Consider the following 27,503-nt stretch of genomic DNA (forward strand, 5'->3'; position numbering starts at 1 on the left):
TGTTATTGTTGTTGGTTTTTTTTTTCTTCAGACTTTATATATTTCAAATTTCAAAGGAAACGACCAATACAATATTCTGATAACAATATATATGTATTTATTTTTTTCTACAGATGATAATTTTAGATTTGAGAAATTGTGGAAAAAAATTGCTTATGGCTTAATTATGATCATTTTGTTATGAATGAACAATAATTATTATATTGTTGTTGTATTTGAATCAAATGATACAATTTTTTCATTAATCCAAAAACAAAATAAAGTTTATTTATTTCAGAATGTATAGATTAAACATATATGTGTGAATTATTATTCAATTAATACAATTGTTAATCATTGAATTATCGATTATAAAAATGAATGAAATGATGATGTGGATATATATGATATGAATTGAAATATTGATTAAATATTCGATAAATTTTCGATGCTGTGTTTACAAGGTGGCAAAACCACGTTCAAATTCTTCGTAGATATCTACTGGTGGAATTAAATCCATTTTCATACTTTCCCGTATAGTGGCAAACTCTTTACAGCAAGCTTCAATCTGCTGGACGAATACTTTCCAATTGTCCTCAGTCTGCATAGCTTTCAATTTTCGCCAGAAATTCCATCGTCTTGTTTCCAAAATGTAATTACTAAACATACTAGACGATACGTAATTAATGGCATGTCTCATTGCCTGACGCTTTTCTTTCTGTCCCATAACTTTGAAAATAATATTGAACGAAGCCAATCGAGCACATTCACCTAGGTAATGGAACTCGGATGGAATCAGGGATGATACAGCAATACAATGGAAAGGAGATGGTATGTTGGCATTGATATCTTCTGTATCATGCTGCATAGACATACACCAAACTTCGGGTATCAAAAGCATAGCAAGATTAACCGTGAACAAAATACGATTGTTTCTATCATTCCAAGAAATGACCAGTTTTGAAGTTACCTCATGTACAAGTTTTCGGCCCTCTTCTGACATTTTAGCCATGAATTTATGGAATATTGTGCCTCGCGTCGCCACCAGCGCTGCAGCGGTACCCACCGCTTTAAAATAATTTGGCAATTTTTCGAAATCTATGCGTTGCAATTTAATAGGATCATCATTGTAAAGGAGAGGATAAAAAGCAACGTCCGAATCCTCATCTTCAAGGAAGTCTTTAGCTGTCTCTTCAAGGAGCGAACAAAGCTCATATCGATTACCCATAAGCCAATCCGATAGGCATTCTGATACAAAACCAAGATTGTTTGGGTCAATTCCAATGGCGAATTTAGTGTAAAAATCATAAGTTCCATCAATAGAACTAGAGCCAGAGCTTTCACTTTTTTCACTGCCTTTGGCCTGAGTGGCTTGCTCAGCTTGTTTTCGATCGTTTGGTTGAGACATCATAAGAAAATGCACAAATTTTTTTCTTTATGAAATATAGATCAATCAACTTTGACAAATTGAATGTGGATGTAAATGAAAAAAGCACGACACTTGAAGGTTTAGTAATTGAAAAATAATAATAAAAAATGTGACGTGTAATGAGCAAGATTTTGTCGGTGATGTAATCACATCCAACAGTGGGGAAGAGTTTTTATACCTTTGGACAGTGCTTTTTCGAGAATGTTCTCAGCGACGTTCACAATATATGTTATGATGATGATGATGTTGATTCAGAAAAACAATGAAAATTTTTTTTTATTTAGAGGGAAATGACATTTTTAATCAGATTAAATGGATAAAAATAATAAATTGTAACAATCAATCAATCAATCAATCAATGATGATGCAATCACGATTGATCGATTGATAAATCATCAATACAAAACATATCGATAGATCAATATAGATTGTGTCATTGAAATAATTGTACGATGCCATCCAACGATTTGGGTTTTGTTTCCATGGTGAAAAAAGAAGATTTGACATATAAATTTCTGATAAAGAAAAAAAATCTTTGTTTTAAATCGTATGCAATTAAACAAAATTGATGAGTATAAATTTTTATTTAATCGCCTACGATTATTGATGGAATGATCATCTGTGATTTTTTTGTTTTGTTTTGTTTTCGTTTCGAAAGAATTTTTAAAATTTCAAAATGTCTCGAAGTCGTGCTTTGAGTTTATCTTCCATTATAAGTGGTTCTGGTGGTGGTAATGATATGATCACCATCGAATCGAATCATATTGGCGTTCGTAATGCACAACATCTTACGATTGCTGGTGGATTCTTGGATTTTGCACTATTTGTGGCCGATGTTGAACATTTAAAATATTTACTGGATGTTGGTTCAGATCATGTTAAATATTATATATTATTAATCATTTTGCTTTGTGCTTCATTAATTTTACAGGTAAATTTTTGTTTTATTGAATTGAAAACAAATTTGTTAATTTCCATTTCCAGTTAGTCGTAGTATTTCTCATGTTTATCGTTGGCTTTAAGAATAATAAACCACGAGCAACATATCAACGTTCGTTTAAGAAATCCAATAATGATAAAACGGGTGAAGAATTATCATCGAACCAAAATGGACAACAACCATCATCATCATCGACATCGATAAGTGTACCGTTTAATGAGAATCAAATGGTTTCCATTAATGACAAGGAAAAAGTCGATACCATTAATCATTTGACAATATGTTTGGTTACAATAATTGCAATATTGAATGTATTCATCACTGTGTTTGGTGATCGATCATCAATCAATTTTGAACATATGAAACATTTATCCAATCATACTGATAATATATCGATTTAATTTTTCATAATCTATTTTTATTTAAAAAAATCAATTTTTATTCATTAATTAATAAATAAAATTCAATTACAAACGGCATTCATTATGCACATACAATATATTGAAGTGTATCCGAACGATTCGAATGATAATGACAAATCATTCGTGGACAAATAATGCAAACAAAATCCAGAAATTGTCGCATTTCATTTGCAATGGCGAATTGAATTCGATATCGATCATGATTTTTTGATTTTGACGATGATCGTTTTGATCTATCAATGGTAATTATTGAACGATTCGTTTCGACATGAATCCCATTGATTTCTTGCCATCCACATTGGCCAATAAATGTTGGTGATTGTTCTGTACATAATAATTCGAAATGATCACGAAATAAATACATTTTCATACGAGTATTCTGCACCATTGATGGTTGTAGAACGTTGACGTTGAACCAGACCATTTTTGTATTGCTGAATTAATCGAGGAAAAAAAGCTTTGTTTATGATGGGATTAAATAGTAAACAAAAAAAAATCCTCGTCAATAATCATCATGGTCAATTTTTTTTTTCATATTTCAATTTGAAAATTTGTTGCTTTCGAAATTCCGTCATAAATGACGTTACGCAATTTCTTGAGAAAAACAGTGTTTTTTGTTTGTTTTTGTGTTTTTATCATAATTTGACAATTGCTTTATTTATCATCATCATTATCATAAAAAACAATGGAAAATGAGACAATGATGAACATTGGCAATCAATCTGAGAAAGGCTTAATTATTGACAATGAGGATGATGGCGAAATATCTGAGAAAATGCCGTCATCTGATTCAAATCAATCATCAAAACAAATAGCAGAAAAAGATGAGCCACCGAATAAACGAACTAAACAGGATCGATGGATATATTCTACAAACTATGATGGTGGTAATAATGATGGATCTGAAATCCAACCGAAACAAGATAAAAAAGACGATGATAATCAAAGTCTTGATGAAGGTGAAATTGTCGACGATGATGATGACGAAGTTTGTTTAAAAAATCAATCAAATTCTACTTCAAAATTACCAATTGATGATGATGACGATGATAAATTCGAAGAAGGTGAATGTAATGATCAACTAATCAAAAATAGCAACGATAATGATATTGGTAAACAAAAAGACCAAGCTGATGAAATTGCATCAAATTATAGTGATTGGAGTGAAAGTGAAGATGATCTACTTAAAGCTGATAATACACAACAGGAATCGAAAATCGATACGATTCAAAAAGTTGACAAAACGACTCTATCGGTTAAAGGTAAGCGAAAAAGGGATTTTTTTACAAAATTTTAAAATTTTTCCAATTTCTAAAAGGCAACAATGATCTTGAAGCAATAAGCGATGATGATATCGATACGATTGCCGATGATATTTCGAACAACAATAAGACGGGTGCAAATGTAGAAAAATTATTACAACAAAAAGAAAGCAATGAAATTGTGGAAAAAGATTCAGAAGAAATTAGCATTCTGGATATATTGAAAATTGATTGGAAAAGTTTGATCGTTGAAAATGAAACAAATATTGTCAATAATGAAACAACAAATGATGATGACTTGAATCCAGCTGATATCAAATCGACTTTGAACAAAGATGAAAAAGAAACGAAAAAACAACGTAGTGAAAAATTTCGACAAAAAAATTCAACAATCGCCATGCTGAATCGTATTGGATTCAGTCAAAAATTTGCTGGTCCAGATGTGACCGCAAAAATCAATGATTATCTAGCACGTGAATTAGGTGCTGAAACTTATCGTCCAATGTTACATCCAGTACCTGCATTACATTCATTTTATCTATCCAAACAACAACACAATGATCATGATAAAGATCATTCCATCATGTAAATTATCTTTCCTTTTTTTATAAATACAAAAAAATGTACATTTTCTAAACGATGGACATTAACAATCATCAAACACAACAACAGAAAAGAAAATAATATAAATTGATTTAAATCTGACCATTGAATGAAAAAAGATAAATGAATTCAGATTAATACACACAGAAAGAAAAAAAAACTCTTTCATTTTTTGAATTTCTAACATAACAGCCATCTCAATAATGGATAATTATCGAATGTGAAAAAGAATCAAATGAATCTGTTGTTTTTGTTGCCAAGGAGCTATTGCTGTATTCATTGTTGTTGTTGTTGTTGTCATTCATCAATACTTGTTGACCATTGGTATTTTTTTTTTTTTTTTTAGTACAGATGAAGTATTTTTGAAGGACAATTTGTCAGTGATTGTGTTTTGATTTTGATTTCATGCGCCCATGAAAACCTGTTGGAATTATAAAATAAAAAAAAAGAGAAATGAAAATGATAAATGGATGATAATCTAATTCAACGATGTTGATAAAACTTTTGTTTTGATAGACACAAAATCATTTCATCGTCGTCGTGTGTGCTGTTGTTTCAAATGTCCATCGCGTAGTTGTCGATTGGATTGATTGATTTTTTTTTTGTTCGTTGGCAAAAGAAAAATGTTACGCTGTAATCCATTGTTTGTCATAATTTTATTTATTGTTGTTGTTGTTATTTCATTGCCTACTGAAGCAACATATCATTATGGAATCGGTAGCTCATATTATTATTCTGGTCCAAAAATTCCATTATTTCCGGCAACATATTGTCCACCTATTATAGCCCCCACTATACCGACTACTACTAATTATTATCAGCTAATACCGACTGTTTATCGTCCTTATGTTCCAGTAGTATATACATCACCATTACCAATATGGTATTCATCGTGGCCACATTCATCATATTTTTGGAAAATTCGTTCACAAAATGGAACAAATACAACGGATTATATTTATAAATCAAAATGGTATTCACCATTTTGGAAATATCAGGGTTCCATTCAACATTTTCCATTATCCAATGAAACCAAAAATGCTGATGATGATTCTTCTTCTTCTTCTTCTTCTTCAGCAGTGGAAAAAGAATCCGAACCGATAATGATGATGAAAGAAAATGAAACCGAACAGCTGGAAAGAGAATCAGAACCAATGAATGAAAATAAAATGGAAATGAAAAATGAAAAATTGAAGAAGAAAAAATCACAGAAAAAAAGAAAAACAACAAAAAAACAAAAAAACGTGATGTTATAGTTGAACCAACAACAACAACACGGTCATCGATTAATAAACGAAAACGTTCAAATTGAATGAAAGAAAAATTTCTGCAGTGAAACAAAAAATTGCCGCTTAGAGTAGCCGTTTAAAATTGACAAAAAAAATGACCACCAGATCACCAGATAAATAGTAGCAGCAGCAGCAAAAAAAAAATGTTTGTTTACATCAATCAATATTTTTTTTTTATTTTGAGAGAAAAAAAATCATAATCATCGTAATTTAATAAAATAAAAATCTTTTTTAGATCATTTGTATTCGTAATAATATTTTTTTTTTAAATATCGATAATCGATAACAAGAAATTAAACTTCAATAACTGCACTATTATTGATTGTTGTCGTTGTCGTCGTCGTTGGAGCCATAGTTGGTTGATTAACATTCGATAATAAATTATCGAATCGAAGTTTTAATTCATCAAATTTTCGACAAACCGATGATATACGTCCCTGTAATTCATTCGGTATATCAACATTCAATCCATTACGTAGACGATCTTGTAATTCTATAAATGGTATTTCTTCAATTAATAATCGTTGATGTAATGATACAATTTGTTGTTGATCATCATTAGAGAATAAATGTGGACAAAATTGATGTTTCCGATGGAACCATTCCATTTTACCGGTAATCATACGTAGACAATCAGTAGCATCAGCGATAGATGCTTCAGCATCCTGATGATGTATTGAACATTTATGATATTGTATAATATCAGATATTGATATATTTCTTGTTAATAATCTTGATGGTTCCATTGATACCGATAATTCATCTATCGGACTTGATGTTGTGTTTGTTGTATTCAATTCATCGGATGGACTTGAATCATCATATGTTTGATGAACAAAATGAGCCATGATATTATATGATCAGAACGAATTCGAATTCAATTCAAACATTCAATGTGTATGACGATGAGTTGGCAAACGAGAAACACAATAATTTTGAACTTTTTTTACATGTAGATATTATCTGTTTTAAAGAAATGATGGAAAAAAAAGAATGAAAAACATTGAAAAACAATTAACAATTAACAACAACAACAACAACAAAAACAAGTCATCAGACAAAAAAGAGATAATAATGAGAGAAAAAATCGTTGCCAAGTTTGTCATAGAGCGAAAGAAAAAAACTCAAGTGAAAATTGGTGAAAAGAATTTTTTTGTTTACCCGAGGAGAGGGAAAGAAAAAAATTCTGAATTAATTCAGTTATATTATCCGGTGTAAAGGTTGTGTATATCACGTCGTCGTTGTCAAATTACAACAATTCATATACGGAATGAGTTGAACATTTTTCATTCGAAAACACCATCATATGGATATATATCAATTATTTTCGAATGTTTTTTTTCGTTTGTTTACAAATCCAAATTGCGTGTGTATGTCAGAAAAACATTTACTCGTTTTGTTTGAATTTCATTGTCGCTGTCATTGGATATGGGATGAAAACATATTGAATGGCAGCAAGTCTTTCTGGTCTCTTTCAGTTACGTTCTTTTCACAAATGTGCAAATGAATGAATGAATGAAAAATAAAGTTGGTGGTTGCCAATAATGGATGGAAAAGACGGAATGAAAAAAAAAATAATCTGTGTGCATGTGCAGAATTTCATTCAATAAATTTCGATTTGATGAGAATGGCAAACAACCGACGACACACACACACATACACACACTTACTGTTTATCCACAAATATTAAAAGAACACATCTTGAAGAATTTATACTTGAGAATATGGAATAGTTCAAGGATAATGGAGAACAATGGAAAATCTGAACAAAATCTTGATGTTTTTAAAGAAGATCATCATGATGAATGAATGAAAATTTTTTTTGGATTAAGGCCCATAATTCATTTCATTTCGTCATCATCATCATCATCATCAGAGGATCGGGATTAGAAATTCGAAAATTATAAAATTCTTGTCATGTAATGTGATTGTAATCGGATTAAATTGAAAGAAAAAATATTCTAGAAAGAAAAAAGTTTTTTTCTGATTGAAATTTTTCGTTCACTTAAAACTTTTCTTAACTTGAATAAGAAATGAAGAAAAAAAAAGATTACCAGTCAAAACAGGTTCAATTCGAATTTGTTGACAATTCTAGTTGCAACCATAAATTCGATTCGACGATGATACACACACACACATTCACAATAGTAAACAAACATTTCTGGATAAATGGCAAAAATAAAATCAACAGCCCACCATTTTTCAATATAAATGATGATGATGGAAAAAAAATTCAATCCAAAATATCAATTTCGCTATATATTAAAAAAAACGAACACACATAGTGACGGTTTCAAAAATCATCATTTTCAAAATCCATCCGTATCTCCATCTGTAGGATTTTTGGCAAAATATTTTTTTTTAAAAAAACAAATTTATTTTTTTCCAAAATTATCAAATCCGATTAATAATCAATATTTCAATATATAAATTAAGGTGTGGTCAAAAAAAAAAAATTTTTAAATACAAATTTTGTACAGATTACAATATATATGAATCAACGATCATCATGATGCCATCATCAATTGATCAATATTATCGATCCAAGGATAATCATTTGGACATTTTTGACATGTTTTAAAGAATCTAGAGCCAATTTTTTCTCCTTTTTTAAATCGTACATGACAAATATTTGGTACAAGACATTCCGGCATTTGTTGTTGTTGTTGTTGTTGTTTTATTTTGTTGTTTTGATGATTCATTGCTCGACATTGCCATGGTTCAAATTGATCGATACGATCCAGATTGATTGGATTTTTTATCCATTGTAATAGTTGCCAATTTGTGACGAAATAAACATCACCCAATTTTAGGACTTCATCAATGAAACGTAAAAAACCTGCTTTATGATGTGCAGTGGTGAACCAATTACTTTGATAGAAAAGACCAAATGGTGCACGATTTGTTTCATAATGTCTTTTAAAATTTGTCATAATCAAATCGAATACACCTTTTTCATCTGTAGGTGATGTACAACTATTACCCATTGTACAACGGCCACCGCCCATTAAATCATGCCACATTATTAAACCAATTTCCCATAGACCTAGAAATATTTAATTTAAAATAATGAATATGACTCGAATTTTTTATTTTACCTGGATATGAACGTGTTGGACATGGTGTTATCATGCAATCATGTTGTATACCGAAATCCAGTGTATATGGCCAATATGGTGGTGCATTATCGAAAATCGAAATGGACGAATCGTATGTCATATTTGCATCCATTAACATTTGAAATTGTTCATCACCACCAATCTGTAGGAATGGTGCACGCATACCACGAATTTCATGTCGTGGTATGCCGGCAAAACGATGTAATATTTCACGTTGTCCAGCAATTTCACGATACCATTGTTTTGTCGAGAAATTTTCACCATAGCTATGTCTAATATACAAAAAAAAAATTTTACAAGCTAAATCAAATTTTTTTAAAAAAAACTCACGTTATCGAATGCGATGCAATTTCATGTCCACGTGCATACAATGTTTGTACTTTACCATAATCAGTCCATTCATGTGAAACAAAAAATGTACCCTTCATTGGACAACCATTTGGATTTGTACGTTTTGTTTGCCGTTCGAATATCTCTTGATATAGAGGAAAATTTACATCATTAACAGCATCATCAAATGTCAACAGAATCATTTGTGGTATTTCTTTACGTTTCAAACCAGCTGAATAAAAATGAAATGAAAAAAATTTCATGACAATTCTCTTATAAAAATCATCGAAAATTCAATACTTACAAGGTGGTTTAACATCTGGACAAAAACATTTTGGCAGTCGACAATTAAGTTTTGGATCACATTGTTGTTGATGATTTTGATCACTTGATGGTGGTGGTGGTAGCACATAATTTATTGATTCTTTTATCAATGATTTAATCGTTGATGATGCGGATGATGATGGCAATGGATTCGAACTAGATGTTATCAATGCATCATTTGTTGCTGTTGTCGCAGTGGATTTTGTTGTTAAATTTCCAGCAGTAGAAGCGAATAAATTCAAATGAAATACGGGCAGCATTTTTCGTAACGAATGTCCATTATCAAATAAAGCTGTTGTGGTTGTTGTTTTTGTTGTTGGTTTGACACGTTTCTCACTAATTTGACTAGCTTGCATCGATGTTATTAATGATGATGATGAATTATTGTTATTTTGATGATTATAATTTTTCAATAGAAAATCATCTGAACGAATTGTAAAAACTTCCATGTTATTATTCGTTGTCGTTGGTTTCGATGGATGAATCATGCTGCTGTTATTATTTACATCAACAATCGATTGATGTTGTTGTTGCTGAATTGTTGGTAATGAATTTAATCTTTTTCGAATAAATGTATCATCATTTTTTGAATTTCTTAAATTATCTCTATAATATGAATAGAATATAATTTGTGAATCTTGTCGTGGTTGTTTATTTGATTTCGATTCAGCCAATGTATTTCGATTTTCTATCGATGATTTGCGAGGATTATTATTCATGAATCTTTGTTGCTGTTGTTGTTGTCGATTCATTGGAAATGATAAACTTGGTAACAGATAACGTCGTCGTTGTTGATGATCTTTGTTGTTGGTTTGATTATTATTATAATTCAATGGTGATGATAATTGAGCACGACGAAAAACCTGTAAAAATGAATCCTGATTAAAACTTGTTGCTGCTGCTGCTGATGGTTGTTGTTTTTGTTGTTGATTGGAATTATTCTTTATCGAATCTCCAAGATCATTATTAGAGATTTTATTTTTCAATGATGATGTTCGAGTCGAATCAAATGCAATTGCTTTCGTATTCAATTCATATGATGAATCCATTGGTATAATGTGGTTCATTGTGCGTTGTTGTTTGGATTGTCCATTGGATGGAAATTTCGTTTGAAATTCATTGAAATTCCATAAATCTCTTTTATTTAGATAATCATCATTTAGATCATCATTAGCAGTGAATGTTATCGTTCCATCCGTTGTTGATGAATGATGTTGATTATGGTGGCTATTATTTTGTTTCATCATCATCATCACCATGACTGGCTGTTGTTCGATAACATTATTTCCATCATCATCATCATCATTGATGAAATTTTTATCAAAAACCAGATTTTGTCTAGAATCTAATTCTTTTGTATTTGAATTATTCGAAAATTTTTCTTGTCTATTTTTCTGTGTCATTTTTTGTTGACGTGATGTCATAGATGATAATAATGATTCTGTTTCAAAATCTTTCAATTGTTTTTTAACAATTTTCAAACGTGGGAGTAAATGTTCCGGATAACGATTTTCATTTTCATTGATTTTTACTTTCAACTTTTCATCATCATCATCATCACCATCGTCTTGTTTTTGACCGGATTGTTGTCTTGAATTTAAAGATTTCTGATCCGAATAATTTACATCCGTTTTATTATTATCATTATCACCATCATTACCAAAGACAATATCATCATCGCCATCGACACCACCACCATCAACGTCATCATCATCAAATTTTATATTTCCATTGTTGATCAATGTTGATGTAATATTTCTGTTATCATTTTGCTTCATGGTTGTTGTTTTTGTTGTTGTTGTTCCGTATTTCATTCCATTATTTTTATTTTCATCAATCATCATTTTAATATGTTTGACACGATTCTTCTGTTTAAAACGACAAGAAAAAAAATTAAAAAAAAAATCTGGTTCATGTTACATGTTTTTATTCGAAACTATTTTTACCATTGTTGTTGTTTCTTGCTGTGGTCTTGTTGAAATCGACAATGGATCGGCAATAGTATTTGTACGTTGTTCCAATAGTGAATATCGTAAATCGTTCGGTGTATGATCATCATCATTATCATGTATATAAATTTCACCATTTGTATCGATAAATGATGCGATTGATTCATCAAAATTTTGATTATCATCATCATCTAGATTATTGTTATCATAATCAAAATTGATTGCTGATGCTGTTGTGGTTGTGGTTGATCTATTTTTTTCATTATCAATAATTTTTCGTCCATTTTCATTATTATTATTATTATTATTATCGATAGTGGTCATTTTCATTGTTTTATTCAATTCGATAATCATATTTTTAAATCGGCCACCATCATCATCATCATGATTAAAATTCGTTGTTGCCAATGTTGTTGATGATGTCATTAGGATGGTACAGACAACATTTTGTGGCCAATCACATGTTTGTAATTCAGCAGAAAAATATAGACCACCGGTACATTGTTCATGTAATGGATCACCAAATACACATACATAATAACGTGAACAATCTTTTCTATCAGCAAAATAACCAAATTGTTCTGGACAAATGAATGCAGATGGTAGTGATGTTGTTGTTGTTGTTGTTGTTGGAGGCGTACGTAATTGTTGATCATTTTTATCATCATCATTACTAATGATTGTTAAATAATAATTACGTCGATCATCAATATTATTGCCAATTGTACGATTATTGATGGCCAGTTTCATCATTCGATCATCATCATTGTTGATGATGATATTATTTGCCACCGTTTTCATTTTCATCGGTAAATTAATCAATCGATTTTGATGATGATGATCATCGGTCGCATCTATATGGAATGGCAAAAAAAATGTAGTTAAAGTAAGAAAGTGAAAAAAAAGACAATAAAAACCCATCAATTTGGATCCAAAATCTTGATCTTTTCTTTTTTCTCTTGAATTAAATCTGATTTTTTAAAATTTAAATCTAATCACAATCACAATAATTTCACTTCCCGAATGTGATTGACACTAATTAGTTTTTAATACATTTTCAATACAATCGATCGATTGATTGATTGATTTACGCGCACAACTTTATCTTATTTCATTATATTATTGTTTTTATTTTATTTGATTGCTCATATATTTGATTGAAAACTAAAAATCGATTAATCCTCAATCGATTAGGATTAACAATAGTGTTTTACGCACACACACACACAAATACAGAGACATTTCGAGGAAAATTTCCTTCTACAAAAAAAATAAATAAATGATTCTTTTTTTCTGGTAAATTTCTATTTCGAGTTTTCTTTTTTCCTTTTTTTTCATTTTATCGTTTTTTTTTGTGAATTAATCGAATTTTTGATGAACCTAATAATGGTCTGGTCACCCACGAATGGAACAACAACAACAACAACAACGACAACAAAATGAATTGAATGGAATAAATTTTGTTGTAAATCCACGCAAAAAAAGTCAATGAAAAAAAACTAGATCATAAAATAATGACACCAGACCAGTAATGTTCATTTCATTTTTTCATTCATTTCATATCATCATCATTTGTGAATCTAATGGTGGCTAAGATAATTTCTGTCTACAGCTGTGTAAACAAACAAACAATCCACAAAACGAAAACAATTTCATTTCGTTTCATTTCATTTTTTTTTAATTCTTGCCACGAGCTTATTTTCAAACGAGATCACAAATCCATTGTTATATGAGGGACTTTTATTGAATTTTTTTGTTTCGCATTTTGTTGTTGTGATCTATAAATTTCAGATTTTTCGTATTTCAATTGTATCAGAGATAAAAAAGAAAATTTTTTTTTAATGTTATTTTTGGTGGTAGGTTATTTTGTGATCTAAATTTATATATATATATTGAAATCCATTTTAGATGTTCTGTAGAAATCATTTTGTAGCAGACTACTATTACTACTAATACCAATGTTGTATCACTAAAGTGATTTATTTGAAATCATTAAAAATAATCTGTATGGATTGAAAGGGAAAAATAAAATCTCAATGAATGAATGAATGAATGAAAAAAATAATGATGCTTCGTCGATCCGATGTTGTTTGTTGGATTACACATGTATATTTCATTATGGTGGTTTTGTTTGGGTTGTTGTTGTTGGTGGTGGCGGTGGCCGCCAGACAATACAATTCAATTCAATTGAATTCAACCGAATTGCATTTTTGGTAGCTTTACTGGTAGTTTTTTTTCTCTCTTTCTTTCATTCCATGATGAGAGATTGATTGCAATAATAATAATGATGATGATCATCATCATAATTGGCCAATGCACATAACAAACAAATAATTGATGGTACAACAACAATGCTATCTTTGGATAAAAATTCTTCAAATATTAGAATTGATCAATACCGATCGTTCAATCATATATATCTATTTCAATATCCATGATAATTATCATGAAAATTGCTCACACACGACAATCAACAACAACAACAAAATCAATTTTCATTGATCATTGAACAAACAGCTAAAGGTTATGTAAAATCATGGCAAATGGAAAAACCATAAAAAATTAAACGAGGAAGAAAATGCAAATAATTGAATGAAAAGAAAAAAATGGAAATTATGATTTTGTCATGATGATGACGAGAACACGAAAAAGTTATTTACCTGAAGACAATGGTCATCATCATCATCATCATCAGTATCCAATGGGATATCACAAACACACACACACACCAAACACCAAACACACAAACATTTATTGATCAGCAAGACGAAAAAAAAAATTTTCTGTTTTTTCCCCAAAAAAATCACCCGAAAAAAAATTGTTGCTGCTATTCGGGAACACACACACACACACACACACACGCACACACACACCGGAAGATAATTTACTAAATTCAATTTTCTGGCCAGAAAAAAAATGTCAAAAATTTTCATTTTTATTTTGACAATCATCATCATCATCATTTTTTCCATATTTGAATGATGATAATCAGAATTTTGCATGTTTTTGTCACACACACACACAGAGATTGACAATGTGTACACTGTTTTTTTTTCTCTTTATTACAAAAAAAAACAACAAGATTTTTTCATCTGCGTGTGTGTGTGTGTGGCCACCTGACCGCCGCATCACAAACAAACACACACACGCAAAATACCGGATAATCATTATACGAATATTAAAAAACGATTTACGACATAATTCATATTGAAAATTTTGTTAATTTGATAAAAATTGATGGCATCGGGATTTTTTTTTTTTTGTTCATTTTCATTTTCATTTTTGTGGCAGCTAATTCATACACATTACATCAACTTGTTGCTGATGACAGATGTGATTTTTTTTTTGCTGTTTTGTTTCTGTTACATTATCATCATATGTTCCGGTCAAATCGATTTGACAATGGAACGCGAAAAACAGAAAAATTTTTTTTTTTGTCATTTTTTTCTATCGTTCATCATATCACTTGAAGGTTACACCAATTATCTGTAGCTGTTGTTGATTTAAAATTTTTGATGATGTTGACTGTGATAATGTGAAAATTAATTAATTACACATCTGGTGTAATGTAATCATCATCATCAAATGTGCCTGTGACAATCAAAAAAAAAAATGTCGTCAAAGAAAAAAACTGAAATATTAACATCTGCCCTTTGTTCTTTTGTGTGAATGAACAAAAATTATGTTAAAACAATGTGGAAAAAAGAAACAAAAATGGATCATCATCGTTATCAACCGGCCATAGAGAACGAGAGAAACTCAAAATTAACATCATCAATGCCATTGCATGTATAAAAAAAAGATGAAAAACATAGATAAATAGTAAAAAAAATGCAATGACCAGTTTGTTCATTGTTATTGTTGTTACAATATTGTCAACTTTGACTTTGAAAAATGGATTGTAAATTTCATCAATAAATAAATCAATATAATCGAATCCATTTAGTGGTCACATTTGGTCATTATTAAAAAGGAAAACTTTTTTTTTTTTGTTCAATAGCACAAAAAATCAGGTTAAAAAGCTGCTGAAAAATTTTTTTTTCTATTCATATTGTTCAATTTCAATCTATTTGTATTTATCAATAATACTGTATTCTATTCTGAAAAGAAAGAAAAACAATTTAAAATATGCAAATTTTATCAAACAAACAAACAAACAAAAAAAAAGAAAAAGAATCAACAAACAATAAACATAAATAAAAATTGCAAAGTCCATTGTATTCTAATATGGACATTGTCCAGCACTCATCATCATCATCATCATCATCATTATCAAATGGCAAACCAAATACAAAACACAAAGAATGGACAAATATTAATTAATATTCAGCCAAAAAAAAGTGAATTGTTTTTTCATGTTCAATGTGTGTGTGTGTGTGTCTTCTCAAAAACATGAGCTTTGTATGTAAATCTTGTCAGAGAAAAAAAAATGATGATGATGAAAATCAAAACAACAATATGAATGACTGACGGACGGACAACCAACAACAATAATGAACGAAAAGAGATTATTGAAAGTGTGTGTGTGTGTGTGTGCGAGTTTGCATAGATTAACACGGTAGCCAAAGTGAAAGAAAATAAAAATTTAAAAATCAAATTCAGTTTGACGAATACACAGCCAGTGATGATCATCAAAATCATTTTATTTTTTTTTTTTTACTTCAGAACGAAAAAAAAATTGAATTAAACCGGATAATAGTAGATGATACCAATACAATATTGAATTTGGTGGCAGACAAGGATTTTCCACACCAAAAAAAAAAAATTAAATTGTCACCTGTGTACATGTACTACGTGTTATGAATAATGATCTGTTTTTTAATTAACATGTTCACACCTTTTTTGGGGTTTTTTTCCGGATCACACAAAATGAGATTGATGATTTATCGTTTTTTTTCTTGTTCACACACTCACAGACACACGGCAATTTGTGTTCATCAGAAATCAAGTACAAAAAAAACGAAACTTGGTGACATTTTTTTTCTTGCATAATTTCATCTATAATTTAAATAACCAATTGGGCGGCTTTAAACATTGGCCAGTTTTCTGCTCATTGAATGGCATTAATGAATGAATGAATGAATGAAAAAGAAAATTCTGAAACAAAAAAAAAACATACAATGATTAATTGAAATACAAATTGTTATGATCATTATGATGATGGCCAATGATGATAAGAGAATTTGACCACACAAAAAAAATGTATCATCATCTCGATCAGCTAAAACTAACCTACTAGTGGCGGCTAGTTTCATGAATAGAAATTATTTTGAAATTTAAACGAAACAACAGATAATTTAATGGATTTGAATCGAAATAATAAAAAAAAAATGTAAAATTCGTGAAAAACGAACAAAAAAAATTTCAGTTCATATTATATAATAATGGTATCATCATCATCGTCATAAGTGGTAGTAAGTAACTTGTTGCGCATCATTTTCGATTACAAAAACAACAAAATAATAGTGGTCAAATTAGCTGATTATTAGGATGATGACTAAAAAAACATCCACACACATCCAGCATTAAATCAGGGAAAAAAAATATTTATAAATACCGAAACTAATTATCGGCCATGTTTTTGAAATATGAATATCTCTGTGAATGGCTAAATGGTCCATTTATATATACGTTTATGGTAGATGATATGATCATGATTGAGATGATGATGATGATGATGATGATACAATAATGATGGTATCGTCGTGCATCACATTTCAACAATGAAAATGAATCGCAATCAAAATAATGCTTTGTGTGTGCGAGTGCGAGTGTGTGCGTTTGTTTGATCCATATATATATATATGGTGTCTATAGGTTTAAATTATGGTCATGGTCGACTATTTCAATGATAATAATAGGATTTTATTTTTTTGGAGCTGAAAAAGAAATCATCAAAGTTTTTCGTTTCCATTTTTTTTTAAAGAACAACAACAAAAAATGCATAAATCTTGCTACTGGTATTTTGTTTCACGGCAAATGAAATGAGATTGATCACGAATTTGTTTTTTTCTCGTTTCTTCATCTATGGACTTTGTTTACGAGTAGATAGAGACAATGTTTGAATGTTTTTTTTCAAGTTTTCAAAATAAAATGGAATGAAAATGGCAAAGAATTTATCAATGGAATCCAGAGTGTCAAATGAAAACGATTTCGCGATCAGGTCAGTCAATAGAGATTTTAAAATCAAAATGATCGATAATAATACAATTGATTAACGTGATTAATTGAGAATTTAAACTTACTTTTTATGTAACGTTGCTGCTGAGATCTGTCATTATCACCGCCTACACCATGCAATGTTGTCGATGATAATGTATTGGCTGATTTTGGTGGCAACAATGTTGTTGCAGTCGAATGATGATGAATATGAATGAATCTTTGTAATGATTGATTCGATAATTTTGATTTCAATAGTGAACAATAATTGAATAATGATGTAATGAAAAAAATACAAAACAATAATCGACACCACCATAATGACCAGCAACACCTACGTCGATAATTATTATGATGATTTATAATTCGATTAGATCGATTCATTATTATTATACACATAGTTGTCATCATTGTTTTCTAACGATGATAAATTGATTCAAACAACAAATGGCATCGTTCTGGACAAGGATATGTAACAGACACACATACACACGCGTTCAGATCATATGAAACTTTGAATTCCAAATGAAGATGAAGATGGGCGCCAAAATCAGACAACAAACATCTTATGGAGAAAAAAAAATACGATAAAAAAGAGAATTGTATGAGACAGTGGTAACAAAAAAAAAGTGAAAACTTACAGCGGCTTTTTTCATTCAAAATCATCATCATCATCATCATGATGAGAGACAGAGAAAATAAAAAAATTTCGGCTTCTTTATAACTGGCAGTTTGCTCTCTTTATTTTTTTGTTGGCTGTTTATTTTCCACATTAATGAATGTGATGATGATGATGAATATTTCGGCGATACCATATTATTTACCATTTTGACGATTATGATTAACATTAGATCGAACATCAAGAAATGATGAAAAAGAGACGAATTTATACATTGGAAGTTCTTCTTCATCCATTCAGTTGATATTTATATCACAAGAATCAAGGATAAATTTCGCAAAAATTTTCATGAGAAAATTTAAAACAAAAAAAAATTTTTTTTTTGACCAAATAATTTCACTTTTAATTCATTTTCACACACACACACACACCACTATTACATCATTCTATTCTGAAATCCATGGATAGAATTACCGAGAAAACAAAGAAAAAAACAATGATGATGATGATGATGAAAACGAATCAATCGTGTATCATCATGATGATTAACAAAAGAATGTGTGCATGAGATTCTTTTCGCTAGATTATCATGGATAAATGATTGATGAAATCAAAAAAAAAAAAAAAAAAAAAAAGAAAATTTTTTGAATTAAAATTGGATTTCGTTTTTATTTCTTTGTTTCGTTAACTAAACTTGATCATCATCATCATCGTCAGCAACTGGGAATATAATTTTTATTGTTGTTGTTGTTGTTGTTGTTGGCAACAAGATTTTCTCATTTTCTTATGCGGTTTAATTATCACCCCGTATAAAGTGATGATGATGACACATGGTGATGACAGTCACGGACAACAACAACAACAGCAAACATGATTATTATGATGATGATGTGACCAATGTTATTTGAATGTGAATGAATTTAAAAACTATATATTCAAACAACAACAAAAACGAGAAAAAAAATATCCATCATCATCATCATCATTATTATCATCATCGTTGAAAATTCTTATATTGTTTATACCCTGGAGAGAGAAAGAGAGCTAGCGATTATCTTGCATAGAACAAAACAAAACAAAACAAAAAAAAATCATTTGATCCATATGGACAATGAAGATGATGATGATCTAAATAAAGATGTTTTTCTTTTGTTTCGGTTCATTGATGATTTAAAATCGCACACACACACACACAAACACACACTGACAAGGCCGGTTATAATGATCATTAACGGTGTGAAAAAAAATTTTCATTTTTTTTTGTTTAAATCCACGAAAAGAGCAATTTTTTTTCGCGTTGAAACAAAACAAAAAAAAAAATAAATTTGATCAGATGATCATCATGATGATGATGATGATGATAAATAATGATTAAAATCAGAGAAAAAAAATCCTCAGAAAGCGTACATATCATCATAATGATTATGATGATGATGATAAGTCTTTGTTTTTTTTTCTGGAAATTTTCATAATTTTTTTTTTTGCTTTTTTATTTCAAAACATTTCTGAATTTAGGATTTTTCGTGTGTGTGTGTGTGTGTGTGAATATGTGTTTTGGTGAGAACTATTTTTTTGAAATGATGGTCCACACCGTTGTATCGATTATTGCAAATAATAATAATGCAGTGCTGGTGGTGGTGGTGGTGGTAATCTCATATTGACCAAATGAAAATTAGATCACATGACATGGGATTTATTATATTCGAAATTTGTGTGTGTGTGGCTATTTTTAAATTTTTTTTGGAATTTTTTTTTGTTGTTTTTATTTTTTTGGAACATCTGCCAAACATACACACACAAACACACAAATGGACATAAAAATCAAGGTCAAACCAATGATAATGATGATGATGATGATGATGACATTGATAATATTGGATAAAAAAAATGAAACAAACAAACAAACACATCCGTCGTAAACAACAACAACGTTCAAACATCATAAATTTTTCTTTTCTTTTTTTTTGCTTTGTTTTTCAAATTTGGTACAATAAATTCTTGATGATTTTTTTGTTTCATTTCAGGTTGTTTATCAAGGTTATCATAATGATGATAATGATGTTGAGAAGATGAAAACAAACGAAAAAAAACAAAAATTTATGATTTTATCATTCAAAAATATGTGAAATTTTCTCATCAACAACTTTTAATGTACCCAGAGAAATGAATGAAAATAGACATTTACGAATCTGTTTTGTTTTTTTTCACATTTATTTTCTTTTAAAATATCAAATTTTTTTTGTTTGTTTGTTTTGTTTTGTTTTCATTATTCTTTGACGATGAATATAATATTTGGATTGCATTCGTTTATTGTTGTTGTTTTTTTTTTGGGTAGGTGGGTGGGTGTGTGTGTGTGCGATGGATACGATTTGGCATTTTGCTTTGTTTTTTTTTTGGTATTTGAAAGAAAAAAAATTGGAAAAGAAGAAAAAAATACAGATTTTTTTTTCGACCGGTTTCCGATAATTGAAACATTTTCAGTGTGTGATGATTAAAAATGATGATGACGTTTTTTTTTGGTTACTTCTTACTTCAGAGATTTGATAAAAAACAAACAACGGTGAAAAAAAACAGGGATTGTGCATGTGATGATAATGAAATGAAATTTTTTTTTTTTTTTTTTTTGTTTCCAATTGGTCTGTACGTGTAAGTGGTGGTATGAACATGCGAGAAAAAAAATGAAAATTTGATCTCATACAATGGTGATGATGATAATGGAAATAACAGATGAATGTGTGTGTGTGTTTGGATGTTTTCGTGGTTTTTTTTAAATACTTTTTTCAATTAATAATGATTAATGATATATGATGATTTTTGAATTTGAAATGATTTGTTTTCGTTGTTGTTGTTTTGACTATAGGAAACAAAAATTTGATCATTTGTGTCTACATTTATAATAATAATGATGATACGATACGATGATGATCCTTGACAATGTTTGGCAATCGATAGTGATGAACAACAAGTTTTTCCCACTGGACGATTTCTGGTTTTTTTTTAGTAATGAACCTGAAATATTTTGGTTTGGAAATGAAAAAAAAATTGATTAATTTTTCCCCCATTCCGCGAAACAAATTTAAACTTACCCGTGTATTTATGTTTACTTGGTTTTATTATCTGTGTGTTTATTGTGGTTTAATTTTTTTTTCCAATAAAAAATTTTCACACACGTTTGTCACCACCATAATTCAATCGATTAATGATTGGCCATGATTGTTTTTTTGAATTAATCCTTATTTGTCGTTTTATGTTTGTTGTTGAACTATTGCCAATATCGTTTATTAATCGATCATATGCAAAATATTTATTATTATTACGAAAACGTTGATGCTTATTCAATGTCGGATAACGATGTGCCATTGTATATTGTTCACGATGATTTGATATCGGATGATTCGTTATCGGTGAAATACTGCGACGACGACGACGTCTTCTTCCTAATTTTTTCAATATCTCTGTATTGATTGCAATCTGTTCTTCAGTTTCTTTTGCTTTTCGCCTGGCAAGTTCAGCCATTAATCTTTGCCTCAATACGGTCAATGGATAATCAATCGATAATTGTGGACCTTCACCACGTTTTTTCACCACCGTTGGTGTATTCATCATACGATTAAGAATAATTTCAAAATTTTTATTATTCTCCATTACTTTATCAACATTTTTCGGTTTATTATTCATTATTTCATCTTTATCCGGTGTAAACGAATCATCTACATCTTCAAATGATAATAAATCATCAACAACATCAGTTGCATCACCACCAAGACCAGCATCTTTGAATAAAACTTCATCAATTTTACGTAGATAATATAGTAATTTTTTCGTCGATGAATGTTGGATCCAACCAGAATCGATAATTTTCTTCACAGAATCTACTTCATCAACACCAGCATTATCAAACAATAATGAATGTTGTTTACCAGATTTCGAATCACTTATATTATTGTTGTAGTTGTTATCATCACCGGAATCGTCTATATCCAATTTGATTGGTTTATTATCAAATTGTTTGCCATTATTATCTGCCACCATCGATTGCTGCTGTTTTGGTCTTGTTGAAGAATCTAATGAAAATTCTTCAATAGTTGGATCAAAAATTGGATCATCAATCAATCGTGATTCTGAATTATGATGCGAATGATGATGATGTACACGTCGATGTTTATCATTATTATTATTTAAACGTAATTGTTTCAATATCTTAAATCTCATTTGATTTGCTGATGATGATGATGATGATGGTGATCCAATTCTTTGTTGAATATTCGATTGTTGATTAAAATTATCATCATTATCATTATCATCATTATCCATTCTAGTATTAGAATAAATCATCATCATCAATGCATCATCAGCATTATTATTATCGTTGTTGTTGTTGTTGTTGTCATTAGCAATTTTCAACAATTTTGGCTGTCTATTTGCAAATTTTATGGAATTCCCCATTACACAACTATTATGAAATATCATCATCATCATAATAATAAATATGGTGATTAATAATGATAATGATGATAATCGTGATGACATTATTAATTTTGAATTATTATGTTGTTGGTTGTGGTGCTGATGCTGGTAATGATGATGTTGTTGTTGTTGTTGGGGGTGGTGGTGGTCAGAATTCAAATGATGTGGTTGTTGTTGATGATGATTATTATTATTGTGATGTTGATGATGAAGATGATTATTATATTTCGATGCTGTTACTTTGGTCATTGTTGTTGATATTTTATTTTTCATTTCTTTTTGATTCATATCATTATTGTTGATGAATTTAGTTGCAAAAGAATCCATTGATTTCATATTATGATCCGGAATAAGAATATTTTTCCAATTCAATTGTTGTGTATTATTTATGAAACATTTAAATTTTTCTTGCACAACAACAAGTGGTGCACTCTGTTGATGGTCAATGAAATCAGATTGTTGATCAAATGCTACCACCATGTCTTTGTGAATTCGGTTTGATTCGGTTTCAATTTTATTTTCTCATCAACCATATGAATTTAACGATGTAAAAACTATATGAACAATAAACGGAAGAAACAAAAAATCAAATTAGTTATTCTGTGGTAATAATAATTGGCATATATGTGAATGTGATGAAAGTTTAGCTCAATAACGAGCTAGAAAGAGAGAGAGGATGCAAATAACAAATTCGTTTAAATACTGAAAATTTTTACTAAATCCAGACTCCCTGATGTCTCTGGACGTGATATATATCTTGGGGTATATGAACGCGGCAGCCAATTGATATTTTTTTTTCTTTATCAAAAATGAACAAAATCTGCTGTAATTTATTGAACTGAGGTGCATATAGTGATGATGATGATGAATCAATGTATGTATGTAGTAACGATAAATTGTTTGATAAGAATCTAAAATTTCAAAAAAATCAATTTAAATCAACAAGTGTGTGTGACAGAAACGTAAATAATAAAAAAAAATCTAATCATCATCATCATAAGACAACTTTGTCGGCATTGTACCTATTTATACATGCTAATTGTACTGATTGATTCTGTCAATCAATCAATTAGTGAGAAAAAAAATTCACACAAACAATCAATCAAAATAGTGATACTCACCTCCGTGATCAAATTCACACAAATTGAATGAGATTTAATTTAAAAAAAATCATGATGATCAATCATCGATCCAATAATCAGATGATTCTTTGTTTGTTTGCCAATTTTTATATTCACAAATAAAAAAAAATTAAAAAATTGAAAGCAAAAAACAAACAAAAAACAAAACCAATAAAGTAAAAAAAAACCAATTTCTGATTCAATAAACAGAAAAATTATTTTTCACTCTGATCAATAATGATCAATCGATTGATTCCCTCTTAGTAAATTTATAAAAATTATATATATACTTGAAATCAGGGACGAGAAATTTCGAATGACAAACACACACACACACACACACACACACACATACATATTAAGCTGTAATCAATATTTATTGATTAAGAATAAGAAAATGAATTGATTTTGCCAGGGGAAATCCGTCCTTTTCTAAGTAAATCAGGTCAACAAGATTATTATTATTCACACCAAATGGTAATATTTGGATTTTTTCATTTTGTTTCAGCTGAAAATAAATAAATAAATATATATAAAAGAGCATCTTGTGTGCTTGTGTTTGTTGACATTATCACACACACACACACACACACTTACACACATATAAAAAATGATAAAAAAAAATTCAGGTTTTTTGTAATAGAAAAGAAAAAAAACTGAAAAGTTTAAAAATATACAAAATGCAGCAACATACCTTTTTTTCAGTGGTCGAATTCTGGATGTAAAATTTTTTTTTTTTTTTTTTTTGACTCAAACATACAGACACATTTGGTGAATGTCAATTAATCAATCAGTTTTTTTTCTTCTTTTAAGTTATTATTTATCAATCAATAATCGATGATTCATGTCATAGCGGCGTACAGATTGTTTATTCATCGAAAAAGAAAAAAAATTGTCTTTCAATTTGAATGGTAATCGCGATGGAGTGTATGCGGCGTGGGGGGGGGTTGTGAATTTCGTTGTCAACCGAAATGAAATTTCACCAAGAAAAAAAAAACAAAAAACAAAACAAACTTGATGATGATCAATTATTATTATTGTCACACAACAATATTGTTAGAATTTGTTTCACCGCGATATAAAAAAAAACAACAAGAATAATAAACCACCAACTTTATTTATATATGTGTGAAGAAGAATAAAATTTTCAAGAATTTAAAATTAAATATCGAATCAAATCAAATCAAATCTCAAAATTTATATATCATGAGTTCGTTGTCGTTGTAAATATAGTCTCGTATTGTGTTAATGTTACTGCTGCTGTTTATGTTTGTTGTTGTTGTTGTTGTTGATTGTTTGAATGCAGTTTTTAAAATGAATAGAAAAAAAATATTCATTGCTACCAGTGTTGTTCTTGTTTGTTAGTGTGTGTGTATTTGATGTTTGATGTTTTAACCTAACCAACCAACCAGCCAATCATTCAAAAATAATGATAATCACAATTATCATCATCATCATCATCATTATTTGCCGTGTGTAGTGTGCTGAACGCTATAGTATGTTGTGCAATTCAATTTCTATACTATTTTCTATGCCCGATTACAATGATGATGATGATGATGATTATATGACGCGAACCCGAATGCGCGTCAGTATTTTTTTTTTCCATTTTCTTTTCTTTTTTTTTCTCATTCATTCTCTCCATTTCTATTACATCTCATTGGTTATTACCAAAAAAAAAAAAAAAAAAAAAACATTCGTATACATACATTGCTTGTCAACGATACATTACACACACACACACACACACATTATTATGGTTGGCAGCCATCGAAAGTGACAAAAGAAAAAAAAAATTAGAAAAAAAAGCTGACGACTATTACCAGTATCAAAGTATAAATGATGAATGAATAACTATTACTGTTGCTGCTGCTGATGCTGCTGACTAACTTTTCTAGAGAAAAAAATTTTTTTCAAATTAGATTGCCCAGACCACTGAATAATAATAATATAAGAAAAAAAAAACGAAAGAAATCAACTGCTGAATCAAATGTTGATTGAATGAATGATTGACTGACTTGTTGTCGTTGTCGTAATCGTAATCTTTATCGAAAAATAGAAAAGATATGCATCATCTTCATACCGTACAAATATTTAATGTTTATAATTAGATTTTGGTGTGTGTGTGTGTGTGTGTGTGTGGAAAATGATTGACGAATAAAAAAAAAATGCGGTATCTTTTTTTTCCGATTCGATAATAATTTAGTAATTGTCGAAAATCAAACAGAAAAAAAAACATTTGTTATCATCATCAAAAGAAAAAAAAATTTCGACAAATTCTAATAAACTAGATTTGAATTCAATTTTTTTCTTTACCGGGAAAATTTCCTTTTTTTCTATTCTTTCATTCTACAAAATTCAAAACATAATGGCATTCAACAGTGAAAGAGAAATCTGTCTGTTTTCATTGTTCAATGTAAATGGATTGTTTTTGAATTTTGAAATCAAAAAAAAAAAAAACAATTACGAATGACAAAAAAAAATGGTTTATTCATGCAAATAATAATGAATTTGAATAGATGATGTTTTTCAATAACATAGATTCAAATTCAAATTTTTTTTCGCTACTTTTAAATTTCATTTCATTTTTATCAATTTAGTCAATCATGATCAAAATTGAATAAAAATGAAAAAATAAACCAAATTCTGAGATGTTTTTTTTTTCTTTTCAATCTTGCAGGTGGGTGGATGGTAGTTGGTGGTGGTGTTGCCATCATTAAAAAGTATTATAGATGGTTGAAAGAAAAGCACCGGAATTTGTGGCTAGAGATTCTAGATTCTGGATTTTTTTTTTTTTTTGGTTTCAAAAAAAACATTCTGTCAATCAAAATTTTTTTTTTAAAATGCCACACATTATGCACCAAAACAAAAAATGATTGTGATAATTATAATCATTCACATTTGGAAGAAAAAAAAACGACAACTTTTCAGCTGCAAAATCATCATCGTCATTATTTTTTATTTTATCTTCAAATGAATCAAATTATCGATTATTTGACAAATAGAAATGTTAGTTAGTGCAATAAGAAAAAAAATGAGTAAGAGAGAGAGAGAGGGAGATGGCCGGATGTTTTTTCGCTAAAATGCAAATTTTGATTTCTATTTTTATTTTTTTTTTGTTTTGATTTTTTTTTTTTTGATTATCACATATGAACTGAAATCGGTCATGTTTTTCGATGAAAAAAAAAGTTCATCAATCGTTTTCTCTGTCATCATTGTCATCATCATCATCATCATTCACACCAATGAATCCATTTTGTTCTAGTGAAAAACAAAAAAAAATTTAATGAATAATCAATGATGGTCGACGTCGATGAATTTTATGATGATGATGATGATGATGATAATAAGCAATGAATAATAATGATGTTGTTGATTCGAATGACAAAAAAAAAAAAAAACAACAACCCGAAGAAGAACTTGACCTTTTTATTCACCAAATGAAAAAAAAACAACAAAAGAAACAAATCATACACATGATTTCAATCAAA

General features: G+C 29.4%; 6 protein-coding genes across 15 annotated transcripts; 2 read left to right on the forward strand and 4 right to left on the reverse strand.

Moving 5' to 3' along the window:
• Positions 1 to 84: 84 nt before the first annotated feature.
• On the forward strand, positions 85 to 2,827 carry LOC124498256 (uncharacterized). 3 transcript variants are annotated; one of them, XM_047061992.2, is made up of 3 exons: positions 85 to 1,955; positions 2,067 to 2,339; positions 2,393 to 2,827. In XM_047061992.2, the coding sequence occupies exons 2-3, from the start codon at positions 2,085 to 2,087 to the stop codon at positions 2,747 to 2,749; spliced, it is 612 nt and encodes a 203-aa protein (XP_046917948.2). In that variant the 5' UTR covers positions 85 to 1,955; positions 2,067 to 2,084; the 3' UTR covers positions 2,750 to 2,827. The 3 variants fall into 3 exon arrangements, with proteins under 3 accessions (XP_046917948.2, XP_075585496.1, XP_046917947.2); XM_075729381.1 differs by lacking the exon at positions 85 to 1,955 and having other exon boundaries at positions 1,979 to 2,339; positions 2,432 to 2,827; XM_047061991.2 differs by lacking the exon at positions 85 to 1,955 and having other exon boundaries at positions 1,983 to 2,339.
• LOC142597400 (uncharacterized) lies at positions 2,653 to 3,314 on the reverse strand. The gene is made up of 2 exons (XM_075729384.1): positions 2,844 to 3,314; positions 2,653 to 2,760 (listed from the first exon to the last, which is right to left on the reverse strand). Exons 1-2 carry the CDS (start codon positions 3,192 to 3,194, stop codon positions 2,746 to 2,748), a joined length of 366 nt encoding a protein of 121 aa, XP_075585499.1. The 5' UTR covers positions 3,195 to 3,314; the 3' UTR covers positions 2,653 to 2,745.
• Positions 3,315 to 3,359: 45 nt separating this feature from the next.
• LOC124498257 (uncharacterized) lies at positions 3,360 to 6,163 on the forward strand. The gene is made up of 3 exons (XM_047061993.2): positions 3,360 to 4,032; positions 4,089 to 4,617; positions 5,255 to 6,163. Exons 1-3 carry the CDS (start codon positions 3,456 to 3,458, stop codon positions 5,889 to 5,891), a joined length of 1,743 nt encoding a protein of 580 aa, XP_046917949.2. The 5' UTR covers positions 3,360 to 3,455; the 3' UTR covers positions 5,892 to 6,163.
• LOC124498159 (uncharacterized) lies at positions 6,071 to 8,143 on the reverse strand. Of its 5 annotated transcripts, none has more exons than XM_047061874.2 (3): positions 7,947 to 8,127; positions 7,595 to 7,885; positions 6,071 to 6,887 (listed from the first exon to the last, which is right to left on the reverse strand). In XM_047061874.2, the coding sequence occupies exon 3, from the start codon at positions 6,770 to 6,772 to the stop codon at positions 6,218 to 6,220; it is 555 nt and encodes a 184-aa protein (XP_046917830.1). In that variant the 5' UTR covers positions 6,773 to 6,887; positions 7,595 to 7,885; positions 7,947 to 8,127; the 3' UTR covers positions 6,071 to 6,217. The 5 variants fall into 5 exon arrangements, with proteins under 5 accessions (XP_046917830.1, XP_075585497.1, XP_046917833.1 ...); XM_075729382.1 differs by having other exon boundaries at positions 7,086 to 7,885; positions 7,979 to 8,126; XM_047061877.2 differs by lacking the exon at positions 7,595 to 7,885 and having other exon boundaries at positions 7,979 to 8,143.
• A 135-nt stretch (positions 8,144 to 8,278) lies between these two features.
• LOC124498181 (uncharacterized) lies at positions 8,279 to 19,664 on the reverse strand. Of its 2 annotated transcripts, XM_075729590.1 has the most exons (8): positions 19,450 to 19,664; positions 18,447 to 19,351; positions 17,892 to 18,370; positions 11,644 to 12,500; positions 9,678 to 11,565; positions 9,374 to 9,605; positions 9,023 to 9,315; positions 8,279 to 8,970 (listed from the first exon to the last, which is right to left on the reverse strand). In XM_075729590.1, the coding sequence occupies exons 3-8, from the start codon at positions 18,214 to 18,216 to the stop codon at positions 8,432 to 8,434; spliced, it is 4,134 nt and encodes a 1,377-aa protein (XP_075585705.1). In that variant the 5' UTR covers positions 18,217 to 18,370; positions 18,447 to 19,351; positions 19,450 to 19,664; the 3' UTR covers positions 8,279 to 8,431. The 2 variants fall into 2 exon arrangements, with proteins under 2 accessions (XP_075585705.1, XP_046917857.2); XM_047061901.2 differs by lacking the exons at positions 18,447 to 19,351; positions 19,450 to 19,664 and having other exon boundaries at positions 17,892 to 18,445.
• A 948-nt stretch (positions 19,665 to 20,612) lies between these two features.
• On the reverse strand, positions 20,613 to 25,528 carry LOC124498367 (corticotropin-releasing diuretic hormone 44). Of its 3 annotated transcripts, none has more exons than XM_075729592.1 (3): positions 24,707 to 25,528; positions 21,511 to 23,445; positions 20,613 to 21,433 (listed from the first exon to the last, which is right to left on the reverse strand). In XM_075729592.1, exon 2 carries the CDS (start codon positions 23,369 to 23,371, stop codon positions 21,587 to 21,589), a length of 1,785 nt encoding a protein of 594 aa, XP_075585707.1. In that variant the 5' UTR covers positions 23,372 to 23,445; positions 24,707 to 25,528; the 3' UTR covers positions 20,613 to 21,433; positions 21,511 to 21,586. The 3 variants fall into 3 exon arrangements, with proteins under 3 accessions (XP_075585707.1, XP_075585708.1, XP_075585709.1); XM_075729593.1 differs by lacking the exon at positions 24,707 to 25,528 and adding an exon at positions 24,013 to 24,128; XM_075729594.1 differs by lacking the exon at positions 24,707 to 25,528 and adding an exon at positions 23,595 to 23,615.
• Positions 25,529 to 27,503: the final 1,975 nt, after the last annotated feature.

This window comes from Dermatophagoides farinae, chromosome 3, assembly GCF_024713945.1.
Source record: "Dermatophagoides farinae isolate YC_2012a chromosome 3, ASM2471394v1, whole genome shotgun sequence".
In the NCBI taxonomy this organism is placed as follows: Eukaryota; Metazoa; Arthropoda; class Arachnida; order Sarcoptiformes; family Pyroglyphidae; genus Dermatophagoides; species Dermatophagoides farinae.

Coding starts and splice junctions, on each gene's coding strand:
- LOC124498256 (XM_047061992.2), top strand. CDS start 2,085: ATGTCTCGAAGTCGTGCTTTGAGTTTATCTTCCATTATAAGTGGTTCT. Junction 2,340..2,392: donor GTGCTTCATTAATTTTACAG/GTAAATTTTTGT, acceptor TTCCATTTCCAG/TTAGTCGTAGTATTTCTCAT.
- LOC142597400 (XM_075729384.1), bottom strand. CDS start 3,194: ATGGTCTGGTTCAACGTCAACGTTCTACAACCATCAATGGTGCAGAAT.
- LOC124498257 (XM_047061993.2), top strand. CDS start 3,456: ATGGAAAATGAGACAATGATGAACATTGGCAATCAATCTGAGAAAGGC. Junction 4,033..4,088: donor AACGACTCTATCGGTTAAAG/GTAAGCGAAAAA, acceptor AATTTCTAAAAG/GCAACAATGATCTTGAAGCA. Junction 4,618..5,254: donor GATAAAGATCATTCCATCAT/GTAAATTATCTT, acceptor CGTTGGCAAAAG/AAAAATGTTACGCTGTAATC.
- LOC124498159 (XM_047061877.2), bottom strand. CDS start 6,772: ATGGCTCATTTTGTTCATCAAACATATGATGATTCAAGTCCATCCGAT.
- LOC124498181 (XM_075729590.1), bottom strand. CDS start 18,216: ATGATGACAACTATGTGTATAATAATAATGAATCGATCTAATCGAATT. Junction 12,501..17,891: donor GCAGCAACGTTACATAAAAA/GTAAGTTTAAAT, acceptor CATTCCATATAG/ATGCGACCGATGATCATCAT. Junction 9,316..9,373: donor ATTGCATCGCATTCGATAAC/GTGAGTTTTTTT, acceptor TTTGTATATTAG/ACATAGCTATGGTGAAAATT.
- LOC124498367 (XM_075729592.1), bottom strand. CDS start 23,371: ATGGTGGTAGCATTTGATCAACAATCTGATTTCATTGACCATCAACAG.